We start from the raw sequence: 22,709 nt of genomic DNA, 5'->3' as shown, positions 1-22,709 counted from the left end.
ACATATTAAGAAACATATTCCTAACAATCGATTAACACTGATGAAATATATAATTTAACTTAAACTATAGACTATGGAATACATAACTCTTGGGTTGAGAGTGTTGGTCCAATAAATTATGGTAACAACATGGTTATAACTGGTACAGAAAAGGCGAATGTGCTAAATCAGTTTTCTTCAGTGTATACCAGGGGTCCCCAACCTTCGTACTTGTGAGCCACAGTGAAATGTAAAAAGACTTGGGGAGCAACACAAGCACCATAAAAGTTCATGGAGGAGCCAAATAAGGGCTGTGATTGGCTATTAGGCAGCCTCTATGCACCCTATCAGGGGGCTTTATTTGGTAGTAAACTTGCCACCAAGACAGAAATTCAAAAATAACTACCTGGTTTGGGGCACTGAGAGCAACATCCAAGGGGTTGGGGAGCAACATGTTGCTCACAAGCCATGGGTTGGAGATAACTGGTGTATACTATAGAGGAGCCAGAGTTCCAAGACCCACACAATAGCTGCACTGTTGGCTCAGTCCAACCTAGTCAGTGTCTGACCAGGACATGGTACAAAAAAGTTTACTTCAAATTAATCTGAACAAGGTACCAGGGCCAGATGGAATACACCTTCGAGTACTGAGAGAGCTCATTTTGGTTTTAGCCAGGCCTCTGTTTCTGATATTCTAAGACTCACCTTCATCTGGTATGGTACCTATGAATGGAAGGAAAGCTGATTCATTCCTATATTTAAAAAGGAAGTAAGATCTCAGCCTGGCAATTATAGGCCTGTAAGTTTGACATCCGTGGTGGGCAAGTTATTTGAAGGCTCATTAAGGGATCACATTCAAAATTATGTAGTGGAGAATGGCATTATGAGCAGTAATCAGCATGGCTTTATGAAGGACAGGTCATGTCAGACCAATTTAATTGCTTTTTATGATGAGGTAAGTAAGAAGCTGGACAGTGGGGATGCAGTAGATATAATCTATTTGGATTTTGCCAAAGCATTTGATACCGTTCCCCACAAACGACTGCTTTCTAAGCTAAGGTCTATTGGTCTTAGTGAAGCCGTTTGCACATGGATAGAAAACTGGCTACAGGATCGGGTACAGAGGGTACATATGCACCCACTTATACCCTTAAGGGCCGTGGCACACATGGAGATGCAATAAATCTTCATTACCGCGGGTGACTAATCTCCTTGACATGCCATCCCACCGGCAAGAATGGGATGACATACACAAAGCTTTTGCTCTCAAGGAAACTTCGGGCGACTTCGGGAAATTGAAGCGACGCATATGCCATCCCACCGGCGATTTACATTCTTGCCGGTGGGAGATTAGTTGCCCGCGGTAACAAAGATTTATCGCGGGCCGACTAATCTCCCCATGTGCCACTGCCCTAATGGGACTACACTAGGCCAGTGTCGGACTGGCCCACCAGGATACCAGGAAAACTCCCAGTGGGCCCAGGTGTCAGTGGGCCCTCCTGCCTGACCATTAGGGCTGCTTCATGGTCATTCCCAATTTCTGAATGGAAACAAAGAGGAGAAATCGATGGAAGAATAGATGCTAGCATGTAAATAAAAGAGACTAGGAGAATATAGATGTTGGGTGGGGACAATAGTTTGAAGAGTGGCCCTAGGGTCTAAGGTTTTCTGGTGGGTCCCTGAGGGCCCAGTCCGACACTGCACTAGGCAAATCCATAATGGAGAAGGACCTTGGAGTCTGTGTAGATAATAATCCTGGCTGTAGCAAGCAAAGAGGGGTTATTCTTCCCCTTTACAGAGCGCTGGTAAGGCCCCATCTAGAATATGCTGTTCAGTTCTGGTCTCCAGTGGCTATGGGATCCCATAGTGGGCCGCACTGGGGTTTTTCACAGAGATACTGGGTTGTACTTTTAACAGTTCACTTATTAACGCCTGCACACTATTATTAAAACACTAAAAGAACAGCAGCAACACTTTTTAAGGTTCAATACTAAGCTTACGTGGCTATATTTTATATATTTGTAACACTTAATGCTATACTATTTTTTTAACTAATATATCTAGTTTGAAGCAAGAGTTTCTGTCTCACTTGCAGTGTTTATTTATCAAAAGCGTCTGTTGGTAGAACGCCTGATAATGTGTTAGAGCATTAACATCTTATGACTTTAAGCAGGTTTCATTTATAGTTAATGATATAAATATTGAAGAGATAGAGATTTAGGAAGGCAAGAAGCTTGGTGTCTACTCACAGTACCATCTTCAGCAGGTAAGTCATTAGTGTCTCCATCTCTCTTACTCCTTGTCTCTTTCTATAACATACACATCTCTTTCTCTCTTTGAATTTCTCTCTATATGATGCACTGTTATCTCCCTGTTGTGTCTCTCTCTATAAGATACTCCCTGTCTTCTTGTGTCTCCCTCTACAGATCTCTCTCCCCTTGTGTCTCTCTCTCTCTCTCTCTACAAGATACACAGCTCTCTCCCCTTGTGTCTCTCTCTCTACAAGATACACTGCTCTCTCCCCTTGTGTCTCTCTCTCTATAAGATACACAGCTCTCTCTCCCCTCGTGTCTCTCTCTATAAGATACACAGCTCTCTCTCCCCTCGTGTCTCTCTCTATAAGATACACAGCTCTCTCTCCCCTTGTGTCTCTCTCTCTACAAGATACACTGCTCTCTCCCCTTGTGTCTCTCTCTCTCTCTCTCTACAACAGGGATCCCCAACCTTTCTTACTTGTGAGCCACAGTCAAATGTAAAAAGACTTGGAGAGCAACACAAGCACCATAAAAGTTCATGGAGGTGCCAAATAAGGGCTGTGATTGGCTATTAGGCAGCCTCTATGCACCCTATCAGCTTACAGGGGCTTTATTTGGTAGGAAATCTTGTTTTTATTCAACCAAAACTTGCCCCCAAGCCAGGAATTCAAAAATAACTCCCTGGTTTGGGGCACTGAGAGCAACATCCAAGGGGTTGGGGAGCAACATGTTGTCCCTGAGCCACTGGTTGGGGATCTCTGCTCTACAAGATACACAGCTCTCTCTCCCCTCGTGTCTCTCTCTATAAGATACACAACTCTCTCTCCCCTCGTGTCTCTCTCTATAAGATACACAACTCTCTCTCCCCTCGTGTCTCTCTCTATAAGATACACAGCTCTCTCTCCCCTCGTGTCTCTCTCTATAAGATACACAACTCTCTCTCCCCTCGTGTCTCTCTCTATAAGATACACAGCTCTCTCTCCCCTCGTGTCTCTCTCTATAAGAAACACAGCTCTCTCTCCCCTCGTGTCTCTCTCTATAAGATACACAACTCTCTCTCCCCTCGTGTCTCTCTCTATAAGATACACAACTCTCTCTCCCCTCGTGTCTCTCTCTATAAGATACACAGCTCTCTCTCCCCTCGTGTCTCTCTCTATAAGATACACAACTCTCTCTCCCCTCGTGTCTCTCTCTATAAGATACACAGCTCTCTCTCCCCTCGTGTCTCTCTCTATAAGAAACACAGCTCTCTCTCCCCTCATGTCTCTTTCTATAAGATACACAGCTCTCTCTCCCCTCGTGTCTGTCTCTATAAGATACACAGCTCTCTCTCCCCTCGTGTCTCTCTCTATAAGAAACACAGCTCTCTCTCCCCTCATGTCTCTTTCTATAAGATACACAGCTCTCTCTCCCCTCATGTCTCTCTCTATAAGATACACAGCTCTCTCTCCCCTCGTGTCTCTCTCTATAAGATACACAGCTCTCTCTCCCCTCATGTCTCTTTCTATAAGATACACAGCTCTCTCTCCCCTCATGTCTCTTTCTATAAGATACACAGCTCTCTCTCCCCTTGTGTCTCTCTCTATAAGATACACAGCTCTCTCTCCCCTTGTGTCTCTCTCTATAAGATACACAGCTCTCTCCCCCCTCGTGTCTCTCTCTATAAGATACACAGCTCTCTCTCCCCTCGTGTCTCTCTCTATAAGATACACAGCTCTCTCTCCCCTCATGTCTCTTTCTATAAGATACACAGCTCTCTCTCAGCTTTCTATCCTTTTTTCCAATTCCACAACGTTCAGGGCTTTAGAGCCTGTACTGTGATTGAGTAGCAGAACACTAAGTCATAGGGGGTTCTCAGTATCTACCGTTGACCAGGTGACCCTGGACACAAACCAGTCCTGCCCTGAATTCTCATGTAACGATAAGTCCATGGCCCTTTTAAATCTTAATTGTTTTAACCTGAATGGAACATGCATTCCATTACAAATTGATGCAAATCTTAGATTACTGTATAGCTTGCACCTAGCGGTTCCCATAAGGTTCTGTACCTGTTAGTGGCAGCCTCCATTATGCCTGAATTCTGGGAAACAATATTGTTTTGTGGGGGATAAACAAGGTGAACCGTGTCTATTTCTTCACTTTGCCCACAGTAGTAATTAAAGCCCTCAGTTTAGTTTCTCTTTATCAGAAGTTTGCCCTCAATTTTTGTCTTCCTTAACAGAAATCTGTGATTGGTTAAAGCTTTGTCGCCCACAATGCGTTTCGTTGTCATCTTCCTCTTTCTCTTTGTCATTACTGTTGGTAAGTTCTTCATCATTATTGGGATATTGGCAGAGAACTAAAAGAGTACTTTCAATGGTATTATTATGTACTGTTAGGTGGAAAAAATAATATAAACCATGGATAATAATATAAACCATGCAAATCCATCATTAATGAGCAGTAATCAGCATGGATTTATGAAGGGCAGGTCATGTCAGACCAATTTAATTGCTTTTTACGATGAGGTAAGTAAGAAGCTGGACAGAGCGCCGGTAAGGCCCCATCTAGAATATGCTGTTCTGGTCTCCAGTGTTCAAACTGCATATTATCAAATTAGAGAGGGTCCAAAGAAGAGCAATAAGCTGGTAAACGGTATGGAAAGTCTCAGTTATGAAGACTGGCCAAGTTGGGTCTGGCTTGAGGGGTGATATGATAACTATGTATAAATATATAAAGGGGTCATATACTGTAATTTATTCTCCAATGCCACATTCACTTAAAAGTGCTGTCTGAAGCAGGTTTTCCCAAAATGTTTACGCCGGAAATTTGCCTCCTAGGTGTGGTTGGCGAGGTAGTAGAACTCAATCATCAAAGAGATCTCAGGAGAACCCTCCTATTTATGGCCAGGAAAACCATAGTCAATAACTGTATGTCCCCTAACCCCCCCCCCCCAACACTAGGGCAATGGTTAGCCTCAATCAGCTCTAGACTTCCGCTAATACAATTCTGTCGAGAGGCTGCCCCCGTAAATATGAGAAAATATGGGAGAACTGGTCATTAGCAACGAACTAGAGAAACTCCTATCTCCCCACTGAATGGAAACATTAGACTGAACTACCAATGCTAAGCTGGCCATACACGCACCGATAATATTGTAAGAAATCTCGTTTCGTACGATATTCGGTGCGTGTATGGCAAGTCGGTGAGTCGACCGATATCGCAGGAAGCTGCTGATATCGGTCGACTCGCCGATCGGCCAGGTTAGAAGATTTTGAACGGGCGCCATAGAAGGCTCCTGAGCAAAATCTGCCATCAGGCTGAATTGGCAGAAGGAGGTAGAAATCCTATTGTTTCTACCTCCTTATCTGCCGTTTCAGTCCTGAACGGTTAGTGGCAGATTGTACAATCTTTCGCGCGACCGATCTTTACGCATTGATACTGATAACTATACTAATCTATTGAATGTTATTATTTATAACTGTGCTGAACATGTACTGTACCTGACCTGATGTAAATATTCCTCCTCATCCCCTACCCTGTTTCAAAAGCTACAAATAAAAACCTGTTAAAAAAAAAAAAAAAGTCCTGTCTGGATTCATCCTGACCATTTTCACCCGGACAGCCCTTGTGAAAACCAGGCTGTCCGGGTGAAAACGGCACAGGTAGCAACCCTAGTCACAACCATAGCAATGATATCTTTGTCAATGATTATATTGCCCACTCATGGGCAAGTAACCAGAAATTGTGTAATATCCTTATTATAGTTACTCAAGGTCCTTATTTATAAGAATCTGTGTTTTATTTGGAACATTCTATCAATACAGTACGGCTCGTTTTGCCTCTGAATCTTCCCTCTGCCTTTTCCGCTCATCTCTCTTTCTCTTCTCAGGAAATGCTCTGCGCTGTATCAGACAAGCCAAGAATATGAAGCAGGAACAGGAATGTTCAAAGGCTGAAACAAAATGTTTAACGTTTATAACGAAAAACAGTGGTAAGCGGCACTTTCTCAGCCTTCACTATTTTCATTAGTTCTCTATGTTTATACAGTGAGGAGACATTTGGAAACGTACGTGAATATAGGGGGGACACAGCCCTGCTGGGTTCAGTGTGTAAAGTTCCTATATAATATTGTTCCAGTCAAATAAAAAAAATGCATTTTGCAATGAATTTACTGATTTGTTTTTTTATGTTATATAGGCGTCTTAAAGTATTGTGCCAAGAGTTCCGAGTGTGTAACAACTAAGTTCACGGCTCTGCCTTCGGAGAAGGTTACGTGCTGCGACACGGACTTGTGCAATAAGTGAGATGAATCTTCCAAGTGCGGTGCCAGGGTTTCCGTGTCACTTGGTTTTCCCAAACATTGATCTCCCCTACATGTTCGACTTCTCTCCTCTTTTTCTTTCTTTGTCCTTCTATAGACACCGTGATGCTCTTTTATTCCCTAATGTGCATTGAATAAACAACTCAGTTGAAAGATATTTGGGTCTCGATGTTTTACATAGTTGCTCAATATATACAATGGCTGCCCCGTGGGTTTCCTCAGGTTTCTGGACTTCAGTGCACGTGCCGCAGCGCCCCCCCCCCCCCCATCAAATTATTTCCCAGGTCAATAGTTTGCCCCTAGGTCTTAATACACTGGGGTTAGCATAACATACAAGATTTACATAAAACAAAATGTATAAAAATGCATATAACATACCTGTAAACCAGCAGGGAAATACACTTGCCACTGTCATGTACACAGCCAGGCCATCTGCCCACCTACATTACAACAGGCAGTTATCCCTGGAAACATATTACAGGATTTCTATAACCTTTTCAGTATACGGTATATATATATATATATAGAGAGAGAGAGAGAAACATAGTTTCTCTACACATTGCTACACTGTCCTGGCACCCAGGTATCGGTTTTGACTTTTGGTGTGCAGCTTATGAACTGTTTGTACCTATATATATAAATAATTTCTTAAAGACCCGTGAGTGATGGCCTACATTGCTCCTTTATATACTGTATATATATGTAGCCCACTTTTGGTTATTCTGTGCTGCTACCTGCTGATTACTTTGCTTTGGCGCTACAGGAGTCCTGAGCCCCCGCTTACTATGGGGGTTAACAGGGATTTCTCCCTTAAAGGCGTGCCTCCACCCAGGGATGGTGTTGTGGAACTATAATCCACCCCCTGGGAACTTAACAGTCTCTAGTACCTCTGTCTGGGATCCACACACAGCCTCAGTACCTTGCCCCTCCCTGGGGTAGTTGCTTACCGGCAGGTAGGTGATCCTTGTGCAGGAAACAGTCAGATACACACTCAATATGATGTAGAACAGGGATCCCCAACCTTTCTTACTCATGAGCCACAGTTAAATGTAAAAAGACTTGGGGAGCAACACAAGCACCATAAAAGTTTATGGAGGAGCCAAATAAGGGCTGTGATTGGCTATTAGGCAGCCTCTATGCACCCTATCAGCTTACAGGGGCTTTATTTGGTAGGAAATCTTGTTTTTATTCAACCAAAACTTGCCCCCAAGTCAGGAATTCAAAAATAACTCCCTGGTTTGGGGGCACTGAGAGCAACACCCAAGGGGTTGGGGAGCAACATGTTGCCCCTGAGCCACTGGTTGGGGATCACTGATGTAGAAGATTGATCAGTTTATTAGGGCAGGACCTCTCCAGGAGTGGCATATACAAATCAAACAGCATGCAGGGCTTTATCTCCTTACTACTCATTGACAGCCTTTTCCTGTTGGGCAACTCACGGTACTCGCGCCAAGTGTCCCCTTCTAGGTGATCTCCCCGGTACTCACGCCAAAAGGCACCCCCTCTTGGGGTCCTTCCCGGTACTCACGCTAGGCAGCATCACCACAGGCAGCCCACCCCGGTACTCTCGCCTAAGCCCCCTCAGATCCAGCCTCCTGGACTAGCAGTGACCTTGTCCACCTACCTAGCCACTTGTGGCCCTGCACTCCGGCTGATGTACTGCCGGGAGGTCTTAACCTCACTTCCACTCCTGGAGGGGCAATGTCCGCCCATGCTAAACTCCTGGTGTCCTACATATTACTCCTAGAGCGATCTATTATAGAACTTCTAACACTAAGCTGTACCTGGGGTACTCCTTACTGGAGCAGTCCCCAAACTGTCTGACTCACAGCACCTGGCTGCATCCCCTTATATGGGCCTATGCACCACCCTGTGGCCATAACCCGAACTGCAGGTATACACCCTGTTAACTGTTTAACAACCCAGTTATCCCAGTGTCCCTATTTACCAGCACCACCCTGTGGCCTGTCCTAGGGGTTCCTGTCCCAAGGGCCCATTTTTGGTAAACCCCTACATATATATACTGTAAAAATAGTATAGTATATTTATATAGTATAGTGTATATACATATATATATATATATATATATATATATATAGTATAGTATATATACTATATATATATATTTTGGTTTGTCCTTGAGGAAGAGCACAGTTGGTGCTCAAAACGTTGGATTTTTTTTTTATTAATAAAAAAATGTTTTGTCTTCTAACTAAGTCCCTGTGTGTGCGGCTCACTGTCTTGCTTTATACATGTTTTTTGCAAGCACCCGGGGCAGTTGATTATTATTAGGGTGTGCTCTGTCTTTTTCTGTATATATATATATTCATAAAATACATGAAAACATCAATAAATGACAAATAATCCCCTTGAACTGTGAGGAGAAACACTCAACAGAGTGCACCTCAGACTGTGCAGATTCCTCATACGGCGGCCATCTTGGGATGCACCATGTACCCTACAGGCAGGGTTGCCAGATTCTAAAACCAGCCCAAAACTAGCCAAAAGCCACTTTGAAGAGACCCCAAACATAGCCCAATATGCGCAATGAAAAAAATAAAAGTATATATGGGAAACCTGTCTTTTTAAAGCGTATAATCCCTATCCATGCCCTGTGCCCCCTCTCCTGTTACTGGGATGGCTGATAATTCCCTCTGTGCCACTAAGTCACTAGAGAAATAGACTCAGAATGTTGCATTAAACCGAGGCATGATATACATATGGGTGCGTTGAACTACAACTCCCAGCAGCCCCAAGATATCCTGAGAGTTATAGCTTAAGGACCAACTGCAGAACTGTCCCCACATCACAATAGAAAGTAATACATGTATTGGACCCCTTATCCAGAAAGCTCCGAATTACGGAATGCTCGTCTCCCATAGACTCCATTTTAACCAAATAATTCAGAATTTTAAAACTGATTTCCTTTTTCTCTCTAATCCTTATTGGATGCAGAACAATCCCATAGGGTTTAATTAATGTTTTATTGATACTTTAATAGACTTAAGGTATTGAGATCCAAATTATGGAAAGACCCCTTATCCGGAATACCCTTGGTCCCGAGCATTCTGGATAACGGGTCCTGTACCTGTAATACAATCACATACCCTACAGAGCAGGGAGCTGGTTGTAGAACATACAGGTTGAGCCTGAAAGAGCAAAAAGGAATACAAAATGGAGCCTCTTTCTATACAGTCCAATTGCATGCTGGGTATTGTAGTTTTATATTAATCCTAGCTGTAGGCTAATTGCTACAAACAAACTACATTACCCAGCATGCAGTGGAACAGGCACACTAGGGGGAAAAAAAACTTTGGCTAGTTTCCAAACTACAAACCCGCCAAGGCTCCAAAAAAATAGCCCAAAACTGTATCAGGGCTTTAAATTAGTAGCCCAATTTGGTACTCTTACAGCAGAATGTTATACTTTCTCTCAGAACAGTGACAGAGCTTTTGCCTCTCCCATAGTTCTTAATGCACTGGGGAGGGACCAAACCATTCATCAGAATTAAATAGGGGGTTTTGGGAGAGACCATTACAGAGATACAGTCTGGTAAATTTCCTCCACTGATTTCGTCTGTGATATTAACCCGAATGCCAGCCGAATTCGTCATTTCGGTTCCCCCCAGTGCCAGACGTTTTTTAAGCATTTTGTACTCATTCACTTTAACAATGTTTTTTGGTAGGAAAACCTCCATGAAACTAGGGAAATTATATATCGTTTTTTTCGTCACTAATTGGGCTTCGACATACATACCAAATGTTATAACTTTTCTGGAGATATGATGTGTATTTTGGGTGAAATATGTAAAAAAAAAAAAATTATGAAAAATTTCTGTATATTTTGAGGTTTTTTTCCATAGAAAAGTTAATTTTACACAATTTTTTTTGTCTTTTGTAAAAGCCCTGATACTCCCAAGTCCAACGATACCAAATATGTGGTGGTACCCCACAGTTCCTGTCCAGAAGTAACCCCCAAACTAAAGCAATACTTAGTACAATATCACACCAGAACAAAGCGGAAAAGCGCTTGTAACAGTTAATGCAGCATAACTTATATGTAAATCTAAAATATCCCCTCATGTTTGGTATCTTTAGAAACTACAGACCTTCAGGTTTCTAGGTGCAATGTAGTTTTCTCTCAAAAGCCAAATACTTTTTGTCAGTGCATTGTGCAATTTGGAGCTTTTTTTGACATTTTTTTTTTTTTCTAAAACGTAAACTTGGACGCATGATCAAATGTGGATTTGACAAAAAAAAATCTCATAAAAATTTTCTAACAAAGGCAAATTTGAAAGACAAACTTCTCCTGAATAAAATGATGCCCCATATGTATAGGTGCACATAAAGACATGGGCACCAAACACTCCAAAGCAGGGGCAATGCATAAAGGCAATTACAGCTAAAAATGTGGGGGCTGCGCTCTATGTGCACTTCCTGCAGTTTTTCAGTGTTAACCCCCCCTACCTGTGAAATAACCCCCACAATCTATATATTTACGAAAAGTGCACACCTTCAGCTATTCAGAGACACCACTCTTCTCTTTCTACATGGAAAATTGTGGCCGCAGTCCCTTGCAGAAGTCAGCGCTTTGGTCAGAAATCAAGGAAAAACCAGATACAAACCTAGATTTCTCCCCAAAATCCCCATGGCAACTACCAAAATCTTACTAACCATCAATCTGCAAGTTCCCCTGAATAAAACGATACCCCATATGTATGGGTGCACATAAAGATGTGGCCACCAAATGCCCCAAAACAGGGGCAATGCATAAGGGCAATTTCAGTTGAAACTTTGGGGGCTGCGCTCTATGTGCACTACCTGCAGTTTTTCAGTGTTAACCCCCCCTACCTGTGAGATAACCCCCACAATCTATATATTTACAAAAAGTGCACACCTTCAGCTATTCAGAGACACCACTCTTCTCTTTCTACATGGAAAATTGTGGCCGCAGTCCCTTGCAGAAGTCAGCGCTTTGGTCAGAAATCAAGGAAAAACCAGATACAAACCTAGATTTCTCCCCAAAATCTCCATGGCAACTACCAAAATCTTACTAACAATCAATCTGCAAGTTCCCCTGAATAAAACGATACCCCATATGTATGGGTGCACATAAAGACGTAGCCACCAAATGCCCCAAAACAGGGGCAATGCATAAGGGCAATTTCAGTTGAAATTTTGGGGGCTGCGCTCTATGTGCACTACCTGCAGTTTTTCAGTGTTAACCCCCCCTACCTGTGAAATAACCCCCATAATCTATATATTTACGAAAAGTGCACACCTTCAGCTATTCAGAGACACCACTCTTCTCTTTCTACATGGAAAATTGTGGCTGCAGTCCCTTGCAGAAGTCAGCGCTTTGGTCAGAAATCAAGGAAAAACCAGATACAAACCTAGATTTTGGTCAGAAATCAAGGAAGAACCAGATAAAAAACCTAGATTTCTCCCCAAAATCTCCATGGCAACTACCAAAAACTTACTAAACCTCAATTTGCAAGTTCCCCTGAATAAAACGATACCCCATATGTATGGGTGCACATAAAGACGTGGCCACCAAATGCCCCCAAACAGGGGCAATGCATAAGGGGGGGCTGTGCTCTATGTGCTCTACCTGCAGTTATATAGTCTAAACACCCCCATACCTGTGAAATAACCCCCGCAAACTATATATTTACGAAAAGTGCACACCTTCAGCTATTCAGAGACACCACTCTTCTCTTTCTACATGAAAAATTGTGGCCGCAGTCCCTTGCAGAAATCAGCACTTTGGTCAGAAATCAAGGAAAAACCAGATACAAACCTAGATTTCTCTCCAAAATTTCCATGGCAACTACCAAAATCTTACTAACCATCAATCTGCAAGTTCCCCTGAATAAAACGATACCTATGTCTGGTTGCACATAAGTACATGGCCGCCAAACCTGAAAATGCATAATATTGGGGCTGCACTCTATGCACCCCTTTTTTTTTGCCTGCACCCGAATGAATGGAATACGCTCGGGTGCAGGCACATGTAGCCGATATACGCATGAAAACGCGTGAGAATGCAAAGTCTCGCGTTTTCATGCGTATATCGGCTACACGTGCCTGCACCCGAGCGTATCCCATTCATTCGGGTGCAGGAACAAGTAGCAGGCGTAGGGCGGAATTTTCGGCAAGCGTTTTTCCACTTGCTGAAAAAATCAGCCCTACGCCATATGTGGCATCAGCCTAACCCTTGGCAATAGAAACTACCAGAACAATCTTAGCACCTCTGGACCTTTCTAGAACAACTGAAATCAAATGAAGTTAAAATGGAATAAAACCACTAAAAGCAATCAAAGAACAATAATTGCAATGAAATCGGTGGTCAGAGCCCTGGATCTACCAATGTCACTGCAAAAGCAGTGTGTGTGTAAGTGTGTGTGTAAGTGTATGTGTGTGCTTGGGAAAGTTGTAAATAAGTGTGTATGTGTGCAAAAGTGTAATAATGACAAAGATAGAAGAAAAAATTGAAAAAAAAAAAAAAATTTTAGACAGTTGAGATAGAAATAAGCAAAATAAACAGTGGTAGAGAGTTGTAGTTCAGCTTACCCAAGGCAGGCAGGCGATCAGGGGTGACCAATCTGGCAGGAAGGCAGCAGGAAGGCAGCAGGGGAGCTCCATCAGGTCCGAAGTGCGCAGCAGGAATGAGGAGCCGACAGTAGGCGGCGATATTTAAAGGGACAGCAGTGGACACGTCATCATCGCGTGTCCACTGCTGTCATTGGCTGGCGACGCGATCGTGGGACCGGATCGGTGAGTATGACTTTCTTTGCTCGTTGCCTAGGGGGTTGTGAAGGGTTTACAAGCGCTGCGCTGCTTTAAAAGCGAGCGCAGCGCTTGTAAACCTGATAGTGCTGTAGGACGTAGATTCTACGTCCTGTGGCACTTTGGTCCTTTGCTACCCAGGACGTAGAATCTACGTCCTACAGCACTAAAAGGGTTAAACAATGAAGTTTACTTTCTGTCAGAAATCACTTATAACATGGTTTGGTCCTTATAAACAGTAACTTTAGAAAGTTTTCATTACAAGTCCTGGGAAGCATGTTGGTACAGCCCAAAGGTTTCCTTTCCTATTATTCTTTCAACCTTTAGCAAACCAAACATATTTGGTGAATGCATAACAAAAAAAAGCATAAATTATTGTGTTACACATGGCCATATATATTTTTTCTGTATATTTCATACACTACAAGCAAATATATGGCTGTATTATTTGCCGAGATTAAGGTTTTGTGAAAATTAATGACTTGCCTTGCTCTTAGGCCTTATAAATTAATTACTTTCCAAACTGTCAGGTTTTGTGGACTTTAAATATTGCAATAATTAATTTTTTGTATCAGTGTACTGTATATGATCCTGCATTTATCTCCAGGTGAAGGTGCTAAATGGACACAACCCGCACCCTATCCAACCCGGTTACTCCCCTTTATTTATAGACCCTCCCCTCCAATGATGTCACTAAAGGGGCGACATGGGCACGCCCCCAGAAATCCGGAAGCCAGAAGTGTAAAATCACAGGCGGGGAGAGCAGTCAGAGAGCTCAACCCAAACCCACCCGAGAAGTGGTGTGGAGAGGTTGGCCCGAAACCAGGGTCAGACTGGGCTGACGGGACACCAGGAAAATACCCGGTGGGCCCCAGCGGCCCAGACCCGACCCTATTGCTGCTTTCTCTGGCCTCCAATGTCGCGTTTCACATACGTGCATTCAGGGGAGGACGTCGGACAGGGGCCCCTATGGGGGGGTTAGGGGTGCGCAGCGGCTGGGGCCCTGGCGGGGGACATGGCCGGAGGATGCACCTTGGGGGGCTCTGAACCCCCCAGTCCGACCCTGCCGAAACCACCTTACCTGCGGGTATTGAGCCGTCCCACACATTAATACTAAGCACCCTGTGTCAGTGATCTGCACAATCATGAAACCTTGGGGATTCCAAATCAGGCTTTTGATTGGCTATTGGCAAATGGACACGGTACCTAGAAGGTGCATTAATGCATATCTAAAAGCAGCCCTGCCATGTGAGTTAATATGAGTTTTAAATCAGTGGTAAAAAAAAGTTGGGTATCCCTGCCATACAGGCATAGAACTAACCCTGTCTATCTGAAAATTCTAGAAAATTCTACAATGTATGCCATTTGTTACATGCCCTCAATAAGGAGATCCCTCTTTCTAACCTACACAAAGGTGTCCAACACCTTACTCCTACTTACTCCTCCTACTGAGCCTTCTTTCTACAACTGTTTGGAAATAATAACAAACCCTTTTCTATCATGTTAGTTAAGCAGAATAAACTTCACTTACACTCTATAAATTATTTCAAATTTGTCACATGAAGAGCCCAGCACAGAATAATATAACAGGATGTAGGTAGAATAAGGGCCCTAACCAGGCATTGGGGGTCAGCATCAGACTGAGCCGCCGGGGCACCGGGAAGAAACTTGGTGGGCCCTGGCTCTAGTGGGCCCTGGTGGCCCAGACCTGAACCTCCCAAGGCACTCCTGCAATCCTGTGAGGGTTTTTGGGGGCCCAGCAGGGGGGGGTTGTGAAGGTCGTGGGGGCCAGTCCGACCCTGTTGGGGGTACTATGAAAGTTACAGAGAGAACAGGAGCAGAGTGGGTTGTGGCTGTAGAAGAGAACCCAATCAATGTCCACGCTAATAGCTTCCACATCTTCAAGATGTCCAACACCTTTCTCCTCCTTACTGAGGCCTCCTACTGAGACTTCTTTCTGCAACTGTCCAGCAAAATCCACCTATTGCATAGACTGTAGTCCAAAGAGAAAGAACCATGGGATTTAGCCCATCTGCGGCAGATGGAAGCTCACTCCCTTCCCATAGACTCCAGGCCACACTAGAGAGGGGGCTTCTCCCAGAGCTTCAGGCCCCAGTAGGCACTATAACTATCTACATACTATTAATGAACCACTAAAATAAATACCAAAACCTTTACAGGTCAAATGATACAGCTCAAAGTACTCTGTCACATTGTATAGTGTTTACATCTCTCGCTGAGACTCAATGGCGTTTGTAGATCACAAAGCCTACCGGTAGAACGCCTGATACTGTGTCAATAGCCGTGTGACTTGCCACTAAGCGAGATTATTACAATATTGTAATCAGTTGGGCAGAACTGTCTGTATATTAGATACACGGATATTTCGGAGCTGTACAAGAAGCTGAGTGGTTGGTTAGTGTACAGTCTCAGACAGGTGAGATTTTCCAAGACCTGGTTATCTGTCCTCTTGCCTCTCTCTGTAACATACACTACTACAGTATATCTATCCCTGCACTCTCTCTCTATATAATGTGCCCCTTTTCTCCCCTTGTATATTTACACAACTTTCTCTCTCCTTGTGTCTCTCTCTATAAGATACACAGCTCTCTCTCCCCTCGTGTCTCTCTCTATAAGATACACAGCTCTCTCTCCCCTCGTGTCTCTCTCTATAAGATACACAGCTCTTTCTCCCCTCGTGTCTCTCTCTATAAGATACACAGCTCTCTCTCCCCTCGTATCTCTCTCTATAAGATACACAGCTCTCTCCCCTCGTGTCTCTCTCTATAAGATACACAGCTCTCTCTCCCCTCGTGTCTCTCTCTATAAGATACACAGCTCTCTCTCCCCTCGTGTCTCTCTCTATAAGATACACAGCTCTTTCTCCCCTCGTGTCTCTCTCTATAAGATACACAGCTCTCTCCTTGTGTCTCTATCTATAAGATACACAGCTCTCTCTCCCCTCGTATCTCTCTCTATAAGATACACAGCTCTCTCCCCTCGTGTCTCTATCTATAAGATACACAGCTCTCTCTCCCCTCGTGTCTCTCTCTATAAGATACACAGCTCTCTCTCCCCTCGTGTCTCTCTCTATAAGATACACAGCTCTCTCTCCCCTTGTGTCTCTCTCTATAAGATTCACAGCTCTCTCTCCCCTTATGTCTCTCTCTATAAGATACACAGCTCTCTCCCCTCGTGTCTCTCTCTATAAGATACACAGCTCTTTCTCCCCTCGTGTCTCTCTCTATAAGATACACAGCTCTCTCTCCCCTCGTGTCTCTCTCTATAAGATACACAGCTCTCTCTCCCCTCGTGTCTCTCTCTATAAGATACACAGCTCTCTCTCCCCTTGTGTCTCTCTCTATAAGATACACAGCTCTCTCTCCCCTCGTGTCTCTCTCTATAAGATACACAGCTCTCTCTCCCCTTGTGTCTCTCTCTATAAGATACACAGCTCTCTCTCCCCTCGTGTCTCTCTCTATAAGATACACAGCTCTCTCTCCCTTCGTGTCTCTCTCTATAAGATACACAGCTCTCTCTCCCCTCGTGTCTCTCTCTATAAGATACACAGCTCTCTCTCCCCTCGTGTCTCTCTCTATAAGATACACAGCTCTCTCTCCCCTCGTGTCTCTCTCTATAAGATACACAGCTCTCTCTCCCCTCGTGTCTCTCTCTATAAGATACACAGCTCTCTCTCCCCTCGTGTCTCTCTCTATAAGATACACAGCTCTCTCTCCCCTCGTGTCTCTCTCTATAAGATACACAGCTCTTTCTCCCCTCGTGTCTCTCTCTATAAGATACACAGCTCTCTCTCCCCTCGTGTCTCTCTCTATAAGATACACAGCTCTCTCTCCCTTCGTGTCTCTCTCTATAAGATACACAGCTCTCTCTCCCCTCGTGTCTCTCTCTATAAGATACACAGCTCTCTCTCCCCTCGTGTCTCTCTCTATAAGATACACAGCTCTTTCTCCCTTCGTGTCTCTCTCTATAAGATACACAGCTCTCTCCCCTCGTGTCTCTCTCTATAAGATACACAGCTCTCTCCCCTCGTATCTCTCTCTATAAGATACACAGCTCTCTCTCTCCTCGTGTCTCTCTCTATAAGATACACAGCTCTCTCTCCCCTCGTATCTCTCTCTATAAGATACACAGCTCTCTCTCTCCTCGTGTCTCTCTCTATAAGATACACAGCTCTCTCTCCCCTTGTGTCTCTCTCTATAAGATACACAGCTCTCTCTCCCCTTGAGTCTCTTTCTATAAGATACACAGCTCTCTCTCCCCTTGAGTCTCTCTCTATAAGATACACAGCTCTCTCTCCCCTTGAGTCTCTCTCTATAAGATACACAGCTCTCTCTCCCCTTGTGTCTCTCTCTATAAGATACACAGCTCTCTCCCCTCGTGTCTCTCTCTATAAGATACACAGCTCTCTCTCCCCTTGTGTCTCTCTCTATAAGAAACACAGCTCTCTCCCCTCGTGTCTCTCTCTATAAGATACACAGCTCTCTCTCCCCTTGTGTCTCTCTCTATAAGATACACAGCTCTCTCTCCCCTTGTGTCTCTCTCTATAAGAAACACAGCTCTCTCCCCTTGTGTCTCTCTCTATAAGAAACACAGCTCTCTCTCCCCTCGTGTCTCTCTCTATAAGATACACAGCTCTTTCTCCCTTCGTGTCTCTCTCTATAAGATACACAGCTCTCTCTCCCCTCGTGTCTCTCTCTATAAGATACACAGCTCTTTCTCCCCTCGTGTCTCTCTCTATAAGATACACAGCTCTCTCTCCCCTCGTGTCTCTCTCTATAAGATACACAGCTCTTTCTCCCTTCGTGTCTCTCTCTATAAGATACACAGCTCTCTCTCCCCTCGTGTCTCTCTCTATAAGAAACACAGCTCTCTCCCCTTGTGTCTCTCTCTATAAGATACACAGCTCTCTCCCCTCGTGTCTCTCTCTATAAGATACACAGCTCTCTCTCCCCTTGAGTCTCTTTCTATAAGATACACAGCTCTCTCTCCCCTCGTGTCTCTCTCTATAAGAAACACAGCTCTCTCCCCTTGTGTCTCTCTCTATAAGAAACACAGCTCTCTCTCCCCTCGTGTCTCTCTCTATAAGATACACAGCTCTTTCTCCCTTCGTGTCTCTCTCTATAAGATACACAGCTCTCTCTCCCCTCGTGTCTCTCTCTATAAGATACACAGCTCTTTCTCCCCTCGTGTCTCTCTCTATAAGATACACAGCTCTCTCTCCCCTCGTGTCTCTCTCTATAAGATACACAGCTCTTTCTCCCTTCGTGTCTCTCTCTATAAGATACACAGCTCTCTCTCCCCTCGTGTCTCTCTCTATAAGAAACACAGCTCTCTCCCCTTGTGTCTCTCTCTATAAGATACACAGCTCTCTCCCCTCGTGTCTCTCTCTATAAGATACACAGCTCTCTCTCCCCTTGAGTCTCTTTCTATAAGATACACAGCTCTCTCTCCCCTCGTGTCTCTCTCTATAAGAAACACAGCTCTCTCCCCTTGTGTCTCTCTCTATAAGAAACACAGCTCTCTCTCCCCTTGTGTCTCTCTCTATAAGAAACACAGCTCTCTCCCCTTGTGTCTCTCTCTATAAGAAACACAGCTCTCTCTCCCCTCGTGTCTCTCTCTATAAGAAACACAGCTCTCTCCCCTTGTGTCTCTCTCTATAAGAAACACAGCTCTCTCCCCTTGTGTCTCTCTCTATAAGAAACACAGCTCTCTCTCCCCTCGTGTCTCTCTCTATAAGAAACACAGCTCTCTCCCCTTGTGTCTCTCTCTATAAGAAACACAGCTCTCTCCCCTTGTGTCTCTCTCTATAAGAAACACAGCTCTCTCCCCTTGTGTCTCTCTCTATAAGAAACACAGCTCTCTCTCCCCTCGTGTCTCTCTCTATAAGATACACAGCTCTCTCTCCCCTTGTGTCTCTCTCTATAAGATACACAGCTCTCTCTCCCCTTGTGTCTCTCTCTATAAGATACACAGCTCTCTCTCCCCTCGTGTCTCTCTCTATAAGATACACAGCTCTCTCCCCTTGTGTCTCTCTCTATAAGAAACACAGCTCTCTCCCCTTGTGTCTCTCTCTATAAGAAACACAGCTTCCCATTATTTTTTTTCTTCCTAAACAGTGCAACCTAATAATAAACCTACAGAGCACAATGCGCATCATCTTCCTCCTTCTCGTCGCTGTCACTCTCGGTAAGTAATTTAAATCGTTAAATCCAATTTAATTTTCCCTCCTTTTCCAATAATATCTCTGAAGGACCCGCAATCGGAAAATGAAGGTACAACCAATGTCAGTTTTGCACACTGCTAAGTGCAACAAATAACCAAAAATATAGAGATATTTCTGAATGTAAAAGACAGAAAGTCTATCAAACGGGGCCAGTGTTCTGAAAGTTGCGCCTTTTTCCGAGATTTAATATGCAACAAAACTGGGATGAAACCGAAAATACTCCACTTACGACCTGTTGAGTCTACGTAGAAGTCAATGGAAGATGCCCCTTCCCTGGAAGAGCTTTCCTTGCTCAGATTTTTAGAGGTTTTCTGATTTTGGACACTGGCTTTTCGTATGTTATAGAATGTCCTATTCCTCATTGTCATCACGGGGCCAGAAACGTCATCACATGATGAGGTCAATGTTTGGCGTTATGACGTCGCCGATGCAGAGCACCATCTTCATGCATTCTTCTTTGTCCAAAGATGCCAACCCTACTCCCATATACCATGAATCTTGCCTATTACCCTCATCTCTCTTATTGTGTTTAGGAAATGCATTAAAGTGCGTGACTCAAAATTCTTCGGGGAAGGGTACAGCAACCTGTAAACCCCTTGAAAACAAATGTTTAACAGTACAAACCAAAACATGTAAGTGCCATTGCCTCACTCCACTCATTATAGGAATTTTCTTGGTCTGTGTTTTTATGGGGGGGGGGGACACGCTACCCTTCTCTCTTCTTTGTGTCATTTCATTGTAGAACCTAAGTTGCAAGGTATACATTTTAAGTACTTTTGGAGATGTACAGCAGGAGCGCATATAGATCATAGAGAGATAAAACAAAAACCACAAACTAATAGTGCATAACGTCTATAAACAATAACTCCAAATGTAGGTAATATTAAATTGTTATGTCCACACGTGTAGTCGTGCTAAATGCTCACCAGATGGCGATGTGTTCAAGCCAAATTAACTATTTGTGTAGAACTTGAGACGTAACCGGGTCCTCAGTTAAAGCAAACAGAGAGAAAAAAAAAACCGCAGATAGTGTAAAATCATTAATTAAATAAATCCTGCTAAAATCAGGCTACTTACAGAATGTAGAAAACAACAGGCTCATAAATTGCTCAATGCGTTTCGCGTATATCCGATACGCTTCCTCAGGAGCTGAACATTTTAAGTAGTATCAAGATTTGTGAGTTATTCATGTAATTACAAAGTTTGGCCAGAAGAGGGAACCAGGGAATTGGAAAGGTTCCAGAAGGTTCTAGAAGGGGGAGGAGTGAAAGGAGGATGTAAACCTATTTGGTAAACCTATATTTCTATCATGTTAGCTAAGCAAAATAAACTTCACTTACACTATATAAATTATTTCAAATTTGTCACATGAAGAGCACAGCACAACAGAATAATATAACGGGATGTAGGTAGAATAAGGGCCCTAACCAGGCATTGGGGGTCAGCATCAGACTGAGCCGCCGGGGCACCGGGAAGAAACTTGGTGGGCCCTGGTGGCCCAGACCTGAACCTCCCAAGGCACTCCTGCAAGGGTTTTGGGGGGCCCAGCAGGAGGGGTTGTGAAGGTGGTGGAGGTCTTTGGGGGTGCAGGGGCCCCTGAGCCAGAAGTCCCAGTGGGCCCTGCACCCTCAGTCTGACCCTGTTGAGGGTACTATGAAAGTTAAGGAGAGAACAGGAGCAGAGTGGGTTGTGGCTGAAGAAGAGAACCCAATCAATGTCCATGCTGATTGCTTCCACTTCTTCAAGAGGATAGACAAGGTTGGGGGTCATATGGTTTGACCCGAGGGAAATGAGAGAGAGGTTTAGGCCCTGGAGGCTGGGCTATGGATGGATTGACCTGAATCTGAGAAATATGTTTAGTTACAGCCCTATGATGATAAACTGCATTTTCAAATATTCTATCATTTTTTTCTCTTGAACAGATGTAATAAAGATGTGCGCCACTAGTGGGCAATGCACTTGTTTTAGAGGGTTGTGCCTGCCGGCGGAGAAGATTTCCTGCTGTGACAAAGACTTGTGCAATGCATGAAATGGATCTTTCTACTCGCAGGATTTCCATGTGACTTCACAAAAAAAAACCCTCATGACCCAACGTACTCATATATCCTCTTTTTCTTTCTCTCTTATTTCCTATAGGTATTGGCACGCTACTTTGTCTCTGATATCTGTTTAATAAAGAACTCTCTGAACTGCAGGATATTTGTGTATCGGGTTGTAAGAAGTACTGAAAATAATCATTTTAATTAAATCAGTACACGGGCACAAATCTGCTGAGTTTGCTCCTCTCTCCCTCTCCCTTCTCAACCTCCCTCCTCCCCCTCCCTTCTCTTCCTCCCCCTCCCATCATCTCTTGCTCCCCCTCCCAACTCTATGTAATCTGAGCTACCAGCAGCTAGAGCTGCAGCACGAAAGCTACTGAGACCAATAGGTCTATGAAGATTTTCATTCATCCAGGTCATGGTATATCTAGTATAAATAAATCTAAAGCAACTGGACCTGTTTGGTAATCATACTGAAGAAGCTGCTCGGATGAGTAGTGAAACGTCTTCATTGAAACAAGTCCAGTTGCTTTAGATTTATTTATACTAGATATACTGAGACCAAGCTAAAATGGCAACTGCTATCTTAAACTAATGGAGGGAGCTTCTAGGGCTGGTAATGCTTTCTGCAGACTAAATATAGCGTTCTAGCTTGTACTAATGTGGCTAATCTATTGGCAGTAAAATGCCAAAATGCTTTCCCTTCTCCTTTAATAACACTTTCCAATTGTAATTTGAGTAGAAATAGTATTATTCCCCTAGTGTATTTGCCACAGGAAGATAGATTTATCAAAAGTAGAATTTATTAAAAAGAGGTTTTTTTCTTTGATCCAGGAAGATAGGTTTAGCAAAAATAGAGGGTTTTTTTGTATGTTTGTTTTTGATTTCGGAAGATAGGCTTAGCAAAATTACAATTTATCAGAAATAGAGGGGGGTTTTTGTTTGTTTTTGATTTCGGAAGATAGGTTTATCAAAATTAGAATTTATCAAAGATAGAGGTTTTTTTTGGTTGTTTGTTTTTGATTCAGGAAGGTAGATTTATCAAAAAATAGAATTTATCAAAAATAGATTTTTTTTCTTTGATCCAGGAAGGTAGATTTA

The 22,709-nt window shown here is 43.6% G+C and overlaps 1 protein-coding gene and 1 long non-coding RNA gene across 2 annotated transcripts; both read left to right on the top strand.

Moving 5' to 3' along the window:
* The first annotated feature begins 2,143 nt into the window (after positions 1-2,143).
* On the top strand, positions 2,144-6,520 carry LOC116407649 (xenoxin-1-like). The gene is made up of 4 exons (XM_031893380.1): positions 2,144-2,245; positions 4,456-4,535; positions 6,106-6,207; positions 6,414-6,520. Exons 2-4 carry the CDS (start codon positions 4,490-4,492, stop codon positions 6,518-6,520), a joined length of 255 nt encoding a protein of 84 aa, XP_031749240.1. The 5' UTR covers positions 2,144-2,245; positions 4,456-4,489.
* A 9,143-nt stretch (positions 6,521-15,663) lies between these two features.
* LOC108648874 lies at positions 15,664-21,763 on the top strand. The gene is made up of 4 exons (XR_004220472.1): positions 15,664-15,762; positions 19,463-19,532; positions 20,103-20,201; positions 21,492-21,763. It is a non-coding gene; the product is annotated as an uncharacterized LOC108648874 (long non-coding RNA).
* The last annotated feature ends 946 nt before the right edge of the window (positions 21,764-22,709 follow it).

This window comes from Xenopus tropicalis, chromosome 9 (genome assembly GCF_000004195.4).
Source record: "Xenopus tropicalis strain Nigerian chromosome 9, UCB_Xtro_10.0, whole genome shotgun sequence".
In the NCBI taxonomy this organism is placed as follows: Eukaryota; Metazoa; Chordata; class Amphibia; order Anura; family Pipidae; genus Xenopus; species Xenopus tropicalis.
Note: the sequence above shows the minus strand (reverse complement) of the source record. Positions and strands in the feature narration are given on the sequence as shown.